Source organism: Thamnophis elegans, chromosome 7 (assembly GCF_009769535.1).
Source record: "Thamnophis elegans isolate rThaEle1 chromosome 7, rThaEle1.pri, whole genome shotgun sequence".
NCBI lineage: Eukaryota > Metazoa > Chordata > Lepidosauria > Squamata > Colubridae > Thamnophis > Thamnophis elegans.
Window position 1 is genome coordinate 54,198,518 of NC_045547.1, and position 12,892 is coordinate 54,211,409.

A 12,892-nucleotide genomic window follows, 5' to 3' on the forward strand; every position below is an offset into this window, starting at 1 on the left:
ATTGTCCCAATCTTTTAAGAAAAGTGATAAATCTGATCTTGCTCATTTCTTTCCAATCAGCTTGGAAAGAAGCATTATTAGTGAACTTTATGCTAAATATCTGAATGAGATATGCACTAACATTTGTACAAATTCAAGGTGCCCTTTAAGACTGTAATTCAATTCATGTGACCCGAGGAAAGAAACAATAATTTTAAAAGAAATGTCTATTCTTTAATTTAAAAAAATGTAAATCAGGGTTGACATCAAGACCAAGGCTGGTGGCTGATTATATTACTGTTGATTTAGAGCAGGGGTGTCAAACTCATGATGACAGGTTGTTGCCATGTGACGTATCACAACTTTTTTCCCCCTTCACTAAAACAGGGGTGGGCATGGCCAGCATTTTACGCATCTGGCCTGCAGGCCATGAGTTTGACACCCCTGATATAGAATTTGGGAGCTTTTCTTATCTATGTAATTATTCATGACTGTTGATGTACCTTTTTCTATATACTCTATAATTCTTGGTCAATATATTGTTGACCTCTTGGTGAAGTTTGCGTGAGAGCCCAGGAATTATTGTTAGAGAGAATTCTAATAAAGAAACATTCATTTTGCTTTGATTCATGTTTAATGGATCACTACTCTTATGTTTCTATAATGTCAATCACTTAGAGTTTGTTTGTTTGTTTTTAGGCCACGATTTTTGTTCTGAAGGACATAAGTGTTTAGAGAATTCTTTTTGCAGAAATGTTGAAGAAAAGTCAGTTTGTAGCTGCCAAGATGGTTTCCGAGCTCTTCGAGATGACAGTATATACTGTGAAGGTAAATTCTTATAAAACATGGCCATATCAGCAATAAAAATTAGTCTGGAATATTGCATGAAGTATAATTAATTATTAGCTTGCCCAAGTATAGGGTCATGAGAACATTTAATTTAAAGCTTATTAATCAAATGAAATAATTATCTCAAATTCAGATTTTATTTTTTTGTGTCAAAGTAATACACTAATATGATTGAGTTCTTGATTTATATAATACATTAACACATAACTGTTGATTTTGTTCCATTAATCAGATTTTAGATAAATTAATTGTTATATATTTGGCCATGTTAATACATTTTGAGCTGTTGTATCATTGTAATTAAATCATTATGATTGTCCTTAAATCGTAGCATTCACAGTAAACAAAAGGACTGGAGTCTCAGGATTTTATAATATGCATAATTTTAACAACAGCATTATATTTGAAACATTGAACAAATATTGCTACAGTTATGAATGTGCTAACTCATTACATGGTTGGTTCATGGAATATACATATATGCATACATACACTGTTTGTGTGTGTAGAATGTATTGCAATAATCAAGATGGGAACTGACTAAGGTGTGAGTGGCTGTGAGCAAGAATTATTGGTTCAGAAAAGGACATAATTGGTGCACAATCCGCAGTTGCACATAGGTCACCTGGAGTTGTCAATTTAGGAGAAAGTCCAGATTATGCACTGGATCTGTCTTGGGCAGTACAACCCCATTCAAGACCAGATATAGCAATTCTCCATGGATCAAAGAACCCCAAACCCAGAGACATTCCATCTTGCCAGAGTTCAGTTTCAATCTGTTTCTCCCCATCCAGCCCTTAACAGCCTCAAGCACTGTGAGAGGGAGGTCATGACATTGCTTAACTATGGGTCAAGACATATAGCTGTGTGTGTGAGAGAGGGGAGGTGTTTACACACACACACACTGAGAGAAAGAAAGGGAGAGGGATGGAGGGAGAGAGAGAGGAGAGAACGAGAACAGAAATTGGATCATAATTCACAAGTCAGGGATATTTTGCTTCAGTTCTGTTCTGTAATCTTTCAAAACTCTAACATTCAACTGAATTTCAATGAGTTATAATTCAGATGTTAGAACTAGTATTGATTTAATATTTCTCCAGATTTTTTGTAGTATTTTAAGGGTAGGGAGCAAATTCCCAAAACTGTATTGTTAGTAGACTGAAATTGAGCATCCTGGGACATTTAGGTCTTGCCTACTGCCCCATTGAAGTCTATAGAAGCCAATCTCTAAGACCGATCCCTGTAAATGGATTATTGAATTCTGATTGGCTGTTTACTTATGACATAATTAAGCCCCACTCCATGAACGGAATTCTCCACTAAGCCACATCACCATGCATGGAATTCCCCACAACACAAAAATTGAATATACTATAAAACTTTTTCTTGTATATATTAAAATGGATACAGTATAGCCAATGAACTCATTGAAGGTTGTCATTAAAGATATCAAAACTAGAGACAAGACTAAATAGCCTTCAATGAGTAGAGCTGGCCTGTCTCTCAGATGTCATGTAAAAACAATCAGTGACAATAACGCTATAGTTTGGAGTGGAAGATACGAGATAAAGGTGGTTGATAAACCAATAAAGCCGACGAACCAGGAGAAGATGATCATTAAAGATATTTAAACAGGAACTGAGACCGAATATCCATTGATGTGTAGAGCCGGCCGAGCTCTCAGATGTTCATCAAACACAATCTATTTCCCATAACAGCAAAGTCTTGAGAGACCGATACGAGAGAACGGTGATTAATAATCCCATAAAACTGGTGGAATGAGAACACTCATTCCATAAAAGTTATGTGACCATGTACAATAACAAAACCATTCTAAAATTGAATTTACTGTAAAAAAAATTGCTATTAAAATTATGAACAAAACAATATGTGAGTTACGTGTTATGATGAAGAAGTAAGGCTTGCACAGCTACTCCAAACTCAAAAAGGCAAAGTTGATTGCTCTACTAAGTAGCATGCCACTACTTGGCAAGCCAGTTCCTGATATACAGGTTGTGCCCATAATACCAGTTGTCTATGCCAGTCTCAATGGCCAGGAAAGCTTATGACAAAACCAAATCTGCAATCAACATATTTGCTCATTTGTGCCTGAAAACCCCAAAAGATTTATTATTAAAAGTTAGAAGCCCTCAAATCACAGGTCTATTCTATTTTCAACCAGCTTTACAAAAACAGAGTGCAAATTAGAGAAAGAAAGACAGTGGTCATGGAATTTGCAAAGCAATACTTTATTGACGATATTGAAGGAGTTGATGCTATTATGTTTCTAAACATGATGAGAAACAAAGTTGTAAATCCCTTAGCTACTAATTGCATGATAAAATTCAATCTGGTTCTTCATTGCATGATGGAGCACATCGATATGAAAACCAGAGAAGTTATCGACCTTGTGTTTCCATTTCGGTCAAAGACAGAAATCATATTAGAAGTGACTAACATCTGTGAACTGTATAGTAAAGCCATTGATAAGATTTTGTGGTCGCTGGCAGTATTTCAGATGTGGGGCAGTGGTTGGAGGTTTAAAGCCGTAAAAAGATTTGAGATAAACAGCATCGCATTACCCATTAAAGGGTAAATCATACATTCTGTTTCAAACCATTTTAGCAAACAAAAAGGTCATCATCAACTTGAAGAATGGAGGTGACCAATGCTTCAAATGGTGCATGACACAAGCATTGAATCTGGTAGATCAGTGGTTCCAAAACTTTTTCAGTCCACCGCCCCCTTGGTGCTACAAACTGATCCTCAGTGCCCCCCACCCAGTGGTGGAATTCAATTTTTTTTACTACTGGTTCTGTGGGCGTGACTTTGTGGGCGTGGCTGGTGGGGTCATGTGACTGGGCGGTTTACACAATGGAAGGAAGATAGTAAAATTCAAAACTAACAATTAATTGCACATTTATTCAAAATCCAATTTAAAAACCTTTTTAGTAAATGTTAATTTAACAAAATTGTTGAACATGATCCAGTGATACCAGGTTTTCAAAGTCTGATAGTCATTTATCAAGAACCTTAGTAACTAGTAACTTAGTAAACTCAGTAAAATTTAGTAACTACTTCACTGTTCAGTAAATTCTTAATGTGATGGGTGGGCTTGATGAAGTGATACCCGAAAAAAATGTGTTTTCAAAGCAAGTGGCAATCAGCTATTTCCCAAACTGTAGGCAGAAGTCTAGGATGTGGGACCCGGAGAATCCCCGTTTTTAAAAACCTGGTTACAGGCAGAACTCAAGACTCTGATCCTCTCTTTGTCTGCACAAGCCACAGGGGGGACTTGTGGTGCCCAAAACTAGAACCCCTGATTTCTAGATTTAAACCTTAAATATTGAAATGGCCCATTTCTTCCTGACTTCCAATGAAACCATTCCATTTACTGTCATGCAAATCTCCCTTGCGGGTACGACGGATTCCTTCCCCCCCCCCCCATGTATTTCCCACCCACCTCCTCAGCTTCCCTGCTGTATTTATGATTGGCAGGGTGCTCTTCTCTCTGGGGCCAGGGAGCAGCCCAACCACTGGGGGCAGGAAGGGCAGCGGCAGAAAAATCTGGGCCAGAGGTTTTGGGGGATGTGGGGCGGAGGGAGGAAAGATGTGGTTTCGGAGGAGAATAAAGCTCTGTCACCATGCAGGAAGGCCTCTGCCGTTGCATCACTAGGTCTCCCTGCAGCCCCTTTTGCATGCTCGCCTTTCCTCAAAACCTGCTCCACCTCACCTTTGGCCTGCTCTGTGCTTAATGAAACTGGCGGGGCCTGGGCTGAAGCAGATGGGGGGCGCTGCAGGCTTGACATGCGGTGGGCCGAGGTGGGTGGATGGGAGAGAAACACAGGCTCCAGCAGCGGGATGGGCAGCGCCCTCCTTCCGCACTGCCTGCTGGCAAGGGCTGCTGCTCCAGTGCAGACTGGCAGAGAAAGAGAGGCAGCCCCGTCCTCTGCCTCCTCTTGCAAAGAGACTCAGCAGCCCTCCAGGACCCTCCTCTCTTTCTATCTCTCTCTCTCTCCCTCCTGGGCTTAGGAACTCCACTCTCCCACTTCCGGGCTGCAAAGCAGATGGGAGGCCGATACGCTCAGGCTTTGGTGCCTCAACTTGCCGAAGGAAGCTCAACTCCTATGACGACCCTGGATCACTTTTTTCAATCTGGGTTTTTAAAAAATAAATAAATCAGGGAGGAGGGGCACAAAACGGAATAGTCAGTCAAAGCCCTTGCTTTATGGGTAAGGATTTCGAGAGGAGCTCCCAAGCGGGGAGAAGGAGCCTTGGGAAAGAAACAAGTTGGCTTCTCTACTTTGCTTTTAAATGCACCCATAGGTGTGCGTTGCTTTGTTTTCTTCCCTATCGCTGCTATGAGGCTCTTGCTGGAGGCTGGATGGCCTTTTTGGGGCTTGTTATTTACACATAACACACTATATCCCCTTCTATGGCCCTGTCATTCCAGTAGAGTCTTGCGCCCTGCGAGGGGGCCACCTTCAGCACTCCTCTGCTACCTTCCTTGCCTCTTAGCACCCCCCTGCTGCCCCCCTTGCCTCTTAGCGACTCCCTGCCACCCCCTTGCCTCTTAGTGCCCCCCTAAGTCATCCCACCGCCCCTCCAGGGGGCAGTACCACCCACTTTGGGAACCACTGTGGTAGATGATCATGCTGAAAGAATAACAAAGGCATTGGTGAAACAAGCAAGGAAGCTTGATTGGAGTGGTACTGAATTCCCAGTTGCTGTTGATGAAAATATCATCAGCAAAAGAAACGATGATCCAAGCATTAACATCTTTGGCTATAATTCATTTTTATACCCATTTTATGTGTCAAAATACCACAGTGAGAAAGTTGTTGACTTGTTGCTTATTTCCAATAGTATCAAGAAGCATTATTGTTGGGTAAAGAACTGTAATAGACTGATGGCTAAACAAACAGAAAAATCAGTCAACTCAATTTATTATTGCAAGAGATGTTTGATGGGTTATCGGTCAGTGGATTCCCTTAAAAAACATGATGAGAATTGTTTGTCACAACGAGCCGTGAAGATAGAAGTCCCATGATGCTATCTTTTACCAACTGAAATAGAGCTATGAGAGTACTGTTTGTGGTCTATGCAGATTTCGTTTTTTTAAACCAATCGATACATACCAACCAAACCCAAAAGAGTTTGACTCAAGACTCTTACTGGCCCCTTCAGAATGGGAGTCAGGGCCAGTATCAAGGCATTCTGAGAGCTCCAAGAGGGAAGAGGGAATGGAGGTGTCAGAGACAGAGACAAAGACAGAGACAGGGCCATCCATCAACCCTCAGATAGAGAATCAACAGCTCCCAGGTCTGGAGGTGGCTCATGAGAGAGAAGAGGAACAGCTGGGTCAAATGCCTGACACATGAATGCGCAGAAGACAGAGAAGAGGAGAGCAGTGAAAATCTATGGGCTGTTCCTTGGGATGGAAGAGTTACCACTACTAGTGAAGCTCCACCCTAGCTCTGGGGATAAAAGGCAGGGGGCAGAGATGAGTAGGTATGGCAGACAACTCATCTCCCTGCCAGTCCACCATTGATAGCCTGCACTTCTGAATCCTGCCTGGAAATTATCATAATTTTTCTTGGAATCTGCAGCACCTCCTGAGTGAGTGAGTGAGTGTGTGTGTCTGTGTGTGTGCATGCGTGCGTGCGTGTGTGCTGCTGGAACAAAATGAGTGCACCTTCCAGGACTTCATTTCCAAGTGTGGGAAGAGAGAGAGAGATACTCCTGATGTGTTGGGCCAGTTCAGGGGAAAAGGGAGTGAGTGTCACTTTCCACAGGACTTAGAGACTTCATAGCCTGCTGTGTATCCTGTTGTGAGAGAGCGGCTGTTGGTGCTCCTAATAAAGGCAATGTTTCATTAACTACAAAGGGTTTGCTGGGTTTGGGAGCCAGGTCAGAACATTATCACAATTTATAAAACAAAAGCAATGTGTTGCAGTTGGTTGACGTCTTTTAGAACTTTCAAGATGCTTGCATGGAACACTACAAGCTAGATGCAGCCTGGTACTTTACATCTCCCAGACTGGCTCTCAAGCTGGCTCTAAAAATCACAAAGGATGAATTGGAGTTGTTGATTGATTACAATATGCTGCTCATGATAAAGCAAGGAATACGCAGCAGGGTCAGCACCATCTTGAGTTGTTTCGTGTGTACAAAGAAGTACATGGGTGAAGACTATGAAGGTGACAAACTTTCATTCATTACTTATCTTAACACAAACAATCTGTACAGATGGACGATGGGCAAACCACTTTCCGTTAGAGGATTTAAGTGGGTGACTGAAGCATAACTCTACAATTGGAAAAACATTACGGGTTGCATACTCAAGGTTGACTTGGAATACACAAAAGAATTACACGATCTATACAACAACTATCCGTTGGCTCTGGAAAATATTATTCCACCAGGATCAAAGGTTAAAAAGCAAATACCAAACCTATGGAACAAAGTAAAGTATGTAGTGCATTATTAGAATTTGAATCTGTACAAGAGTCTCGGAATGAAGATCACAAAAATTCACAAGGGAATAAGATTTGAAGAAGAGGTGTTGTTGAACAAGTGCATCAATCTGAGTACTGATTTGAAAACAAAGGCTAAAAACGATTTCAAGAAAGACTTTTTCAAACTTATGAACAACAGCATCTTTGGCAAAATGATGAAAAACATTGAGAACCATGGTGATAAGTGAGAAGAAAGTTTGAAATTAACCGCACAGCCAAACTTCAACATATATGTGATATTTGACAAGAATTTAGTCACCATGCATACGAGAAGGAAGAAGCTGACGTACAACAAAGTGATACATCTAGGAATGTCTATACTGGATTTGAGCAAGATTTTGATGTACAATTTCCATTATGACTACATCAAACCCAAGTACAGAGACGAAGCAAAGTTGCTATTTACTGATATTGACTGTCATATGTACAATTTAGATTGAAGATTTCTATGCTGATATTGCCATTGATATTGAGAAGTGATTCGACACTAGTGAATACCCCAAAAGCCATATTTCAGGTATTAAAACAGGTGTAAACAAGAAAGTGATTGGTATGTTCAAGGACAAAGCTCCCGGTAAGCAAAATGAAGAGTTAGTCGGGTTGAGGGCCAACCTTTACTCATACTTAATGTGGGCATGCAAAGGATGCAGATATTATAAAATCAGTCCTAAACATTTTGGTGTAGCTATGTCAGGGTTCCAAATAATACACCAATAGCAAACAGAACTTTGAGGCAGGTAAATTCCTCAAAGAACAAGTTTTATTGGAAAACTGTGCCACTATTACTATGGTAATATTGGCACAGGCTGGTGAAAACCAACTCTGAATGTTCCCATGGTTTTCACCTAAATAAAAGTAAAAGTTTTCCCCTTCCCTAAACAATCAGTCGCATGGTCCAATCAAAGTGTCATCCAGTTGCCTGGTAACTTCACTCTTCCTCTCTCTGACCACCTATGGGAATGTCCTTGTTTCCGAAGAGAAAGTATTTTGTTCTGGTTACAAGCCCCAGCTATTTCTATTCCCTCCTCCCTACCCCTCAGCTCCAGTGTGGCAACATTGAAGCTTCACAATGGCCTCAGTCAGATCAGTTTCAGGGTTGACAGGCCTCAATTGAAAAGGAATTTCTGCAAAGAAAAGAAATCACAAAGAGGTTACTTAAGGTTCAGCCTAACCACCTCTTCCTTCCCTGGAAAGCCCTTAGGTTTCTGGGGGTACATAAAACTGTTTGACCAACCTGTCTGCCTTCACATTCCAGTTCCTGACCCAGGTAGCTTCGGAGAGTGGGTACCCTTTCCATTGTACTAGGTACATGCAATTTAGAATCCAGGATTTTCTTTATCCTGTAATGCATTTCCCCTTTTACCACTATTGGACCATCCTGATCTGGGAGCCTACCACTGGCTTCAACAAACTGTTGTGAAAGACCAGATGCACTTTCCCTAACAAGTGGGGGGAGTTTAATTTGCACTGTAGTAGGGTTGATTACTTTCACTATAGGGAAATGCCCTATGAACTTTGGTCCTAGTTTTTTTTGCCAAGTTATTCCTAATACACATTTATCACCTTCATGGAGCCCCGCAGAGAATCATCTCTGACAGAGGGGTCCAATTCACCTCAAAATTTTGGGGGACATTCTTAAACCTACTGGGCACCACCCAAGGACTGAGCTCCAGTCACCATCCGTGCATCAATGGTCAAACTGAAAATCGGAACATGGTTCTAGAACAATACCTAAGATGTTTTATTAATTTTCAACAGGACAACTGGGTTGATCTTTTATCTTTTGCAGAAGTGGCCTTCAATAACGCTGTGCACTCAAGCACTGGATTCACCCCTTTTAGCAACAAGTCAGGATTTCAACCCCATGCCTGAACTACCCACAGAGGAACCCACCATCCCCTCACTAAAAGAATGGATAGACAACCTACGAAACCCATGGCCAGTGGTTAAATTAGCGTTACAGGAAGCTAGAGAGGCTTTCCAAACTCAAGCTGACAAAAAAAAGAGTAGATCCCAAACCTTTCCATGTTGGAGTTAGAATATACCTATCAACAAAATTCCTGAAGTCATTGCAACCATCAAAGAAATTAGGGCCACAATTCATCGGACCTTTCCCGATCACCAAAGTTATCAACCCAGTAACAGTAGAATTACTTCTGCCAAAGACACTCAGGAAAGCCCATCCAGTGTTTCACATTAGTTTACTCAAACGAGAAGTAATCTCACAACTCAGACCACATGCACCTACACCTCCTGTTCCTTTCATGATAGAAAGCGAACATGTTGAAATTAAGGAACTCCTGGACTCTAGGACCCACAGGGGGAAAACCCAATACTTAGTTGCTTGGAAGCATTTACCTTCAGCCCAAAATGAATGGGTAGAGAAACACCACGTTAGGGCCCCTGCCCTATTGAAAAAAATTCACTCCCAATACCCTGACAAACCTTGTTAAAATACTATGATGCAATTTCTTTTCCTATTTTTTCACAGGTGAATCTCTCTTTTTCTAAATAATGGCAGCATGTCAGATTCCTAAAAGTGATACTAGCATTCAATTGGGGGGAGGGGAGCCTCGGAGTTAAATCAATAGCTACCTCTGAAACAACTGAATTTTACAACTTTACAACTGGTTTCCTGTCACCAGGAGACTGAAGGTCCCAACATTTCTGGAGGGATGTTTATGGTAGCCATGTGGGATATATAACTTTGATATCTAACTAGAGATAGCCATGGGAATATGTGCTTTATTAACTCCCAGGGCAAAAGAGTTAAGGAAGCATCTTCACACTTGTGTATTGGTCAGAATCTGCATTCGGACAAAGGGAAGGGGTCATTATCAGCTTAATCCCATTTGCATGGCCTAAAGATTTTCAGATGCTGCTTTGCTTCTAATGGTTTCCATTCTGCTTGATTAAAGTTTCCTTTTGAAATAATCCATTTCAAGAGTCTTTACTTTCTCAAGTTAGGAGAGGAGCTATTACAAGTTGCTTGTTGGTGCGAGGAGTCACCCACTCAGTAGCAGCCCAGACTTTCCCTGGGTCCATCTCGATGCCTTCATGGGAAATACAGTATCTCAAATAATCTATTCTCTCCTGGTGAAATTCACACTTAGACAATTTGGTATAAAGTTCAGTGGTCCGGAGTTTTTTGAGGACCGAGAGCACCAAAGTCACATGTTCTTCACATGTTTCCATGTAGATAAGGATGTCGTCAGGGTAAACCAACACTTCCTTGTACAAGTTTCATGCAACACCTCATTTATTAATTGCATGAAGACTGCTGGCACCCCCTGAAGTCCAAACAGGAGTACTCTAAACTGGAAACATCCCAAAGGGCAGTTGAAGGGAGTTTCCCACTCATCTCCCTTCTTTATTCTGACTCTGTAGTAGGCTTCTCTTAGGTCTAACTTCATAAACATTTTCCCTTGGCCCAAATGGGCTAACATGTCCTTCATGAAGGGCAGTAGGTACACATTTTCCACACAAATGGCATTCAGGTTCTTATAGTTGACACATAGATGAAAGGAGCCATCTTTTTTCTCTTTGAATAAGAAGGGTGGGGCAGTGGTGCGTTTCTGTTGGTTCGCACTGACTCGGGAAAACCGGATGGTGAAATTTACAGATCCGTGAGAGGAGGTTCCACCTGGAAATAAGTTCTGGAACTCCTGCCCCCTCCATCTCCCCGTGCTCAGAAAAGTGCTGTCTGGTGAGGTCCCTTACTGGTGGGCAGGCATCTTAGAACCTGCCTGCCAGCAAAGGACTTAAACAGAATTGCTTTTCCGAGCATGGGGAGACAGACAGTAGTTTGCGCTGTCCGTCTCCCTGTGCTAAGAAAAGCGCTGTGCATGGAGGTCCCTTACTGGCAGGCAGGCATCCATGAACCTGCCTGCCAGCAAAGGACTTAAACGGAATCGCTTTTCTGAGCACAGGGAGACAGACAGTAGTTTGTGCTGTCCGTCTCCCTTTGCTCAGAAAGGCGCTGTGTGGAAGTCCCTTGCTGGCGGGCATGGCGTCCTAGAACCTGCCTGCCAGCAAAAGACTTAAACTGAATTGCTTTTCTGAGCACGGGGAGACAGACAGTAGTTTGCGCCGTCCGTCTCCCCGTGCTCAGAAAAGCGCTGTGCGTGGAGGTCCCTTACTGGTGGGTGGGTGTTCTAGAACCTGCCTGCCAGCAAAGGACTTAAACAGAATTGCTTTTTTGAGCACAGGGAGACAGACAGTAGTTTGTGCTGTCCATCTCCCCGTGCTCAGAAACACGCTGTGTGGAGGTCCCTTGCTGGCGGGCAGGGCATCCTAGGACCTGCCTGCCAGTGCTGCACAAACTTCTCCGGTCTGCTGCACCCGAGCTGGTGGAGCACCCACAACCGCCTGCCCGTTGCCAGGGAGACATCCAGTGCAGGTGAGCCATGTGGTTGCTCTGATCATACGGACGCTCCACCAGCTCGGGTGCAGCTGGACTGGAGAAGTTTCTTTTCTCAGAAATGTCTTCTCAGTGAAGCTGTGGCAGCCTGCCTGTCCCTTTCAGATGCTCTGACCCCAGGGAACAAGGAGGCCAGGGGGAGCATAAAGGGAGGCACAGCTCCTCTGTGAATGGAGGGAGAGGAAAAAAGTTGGGATTCTCCCTGCTGCAGCCTTTAAATGGCAGAGAGATGCCGAACTTCTCTTCTTCACAGAGGAATTGCTGCTCCCTTTATGTGGGTGTGTGATATCCATACATCCACTGGGAAATCTCTCATGCAGTCTCTGAACAAAAAAAATTAATTATAATCTTAAACTATTTTTGGCTTACTATACAGATAATTTAGTGCAAAGCTGTGCACAACAGTATTAGATTTCTGTGGTTTTATCTTCCTTGGTTGGTTTTGGGGAGAGCTATGGAAAGCTGAAACAAATGCTGTGTAACAAGGAAGCGTGAAACATTCCTTTTGATTCATTGGAGAATTAAAACCAAACATTAATTCAAAGGAGAGAAGTTTCATATCATGCAACTTTCATCAAAACTGTTTCACATCCCTGAATTTTTTTGGGTGGGGGGGAGACAATAGTGAACATTTAGGAAGTAGGCTAGTAGTGGCAAATATCTTAGAATAATACATTGATGCAACTATTATAAATTGTTCAGCAATAATTTAACTAAAATAATTGTGCGTACTATATATAAATTGTTACTTCTTAGCAGGAAGTCCAATATTTTTTTCTTTGGATTTTCCCATTTAGTTGAGTTTTTCAGTACTCCAACATACTATTCTTTTTTATTGGAGATATATTTATTGGGTTTCAGACAAGAAGACAAGAACTGCAAAGCAGGTGATTGTGTGCAAATATCATAAATATTTTCTGTGATGCTACCATTGTGAATTTCTTATTAAGAACACTTATTAAGTTTTAATATTATGACTGTCTAACTTATTTAGAGGGTGAGTGCTTGCTTGTTGCAGTAAAGTACAAATGCCATAAGCAAAATACCTGTTTACTCAGAGGTTCCTGCTTAAATTGCTTGATAGCAGTGTGCAGAAACTTTAAATTGTATAGCTCACAGCACTAAA

At 41.9% G+C, this 12,892-nt stretch overlaps 1 protein-coding gene across 3 annotated transcripts in view; it reads left to right on the forward strand.

Moving 5' to 3' along the window:
- NELL2 (neural EGFL like 2) overlaps positions 1 to 12,892 on the forward strand; it is a 144,572-nt gene that overhangs the window by 68,505 nt on the left and 63,175 nt on the right. For all 3 annotated transcript variants that reach the window (XM_032221597.1, XM_032221595.1, XM_032221598.1), the window contains one exon: positions 679 to 807. In XM_032221597.1, coding sequence (XP_032077488.1) covers positions 679 to 807 — 129 coding nt within the window. The remainder of the gene's footprint in view (positions 1 to 678; positions 808 to 12,892) is intronic.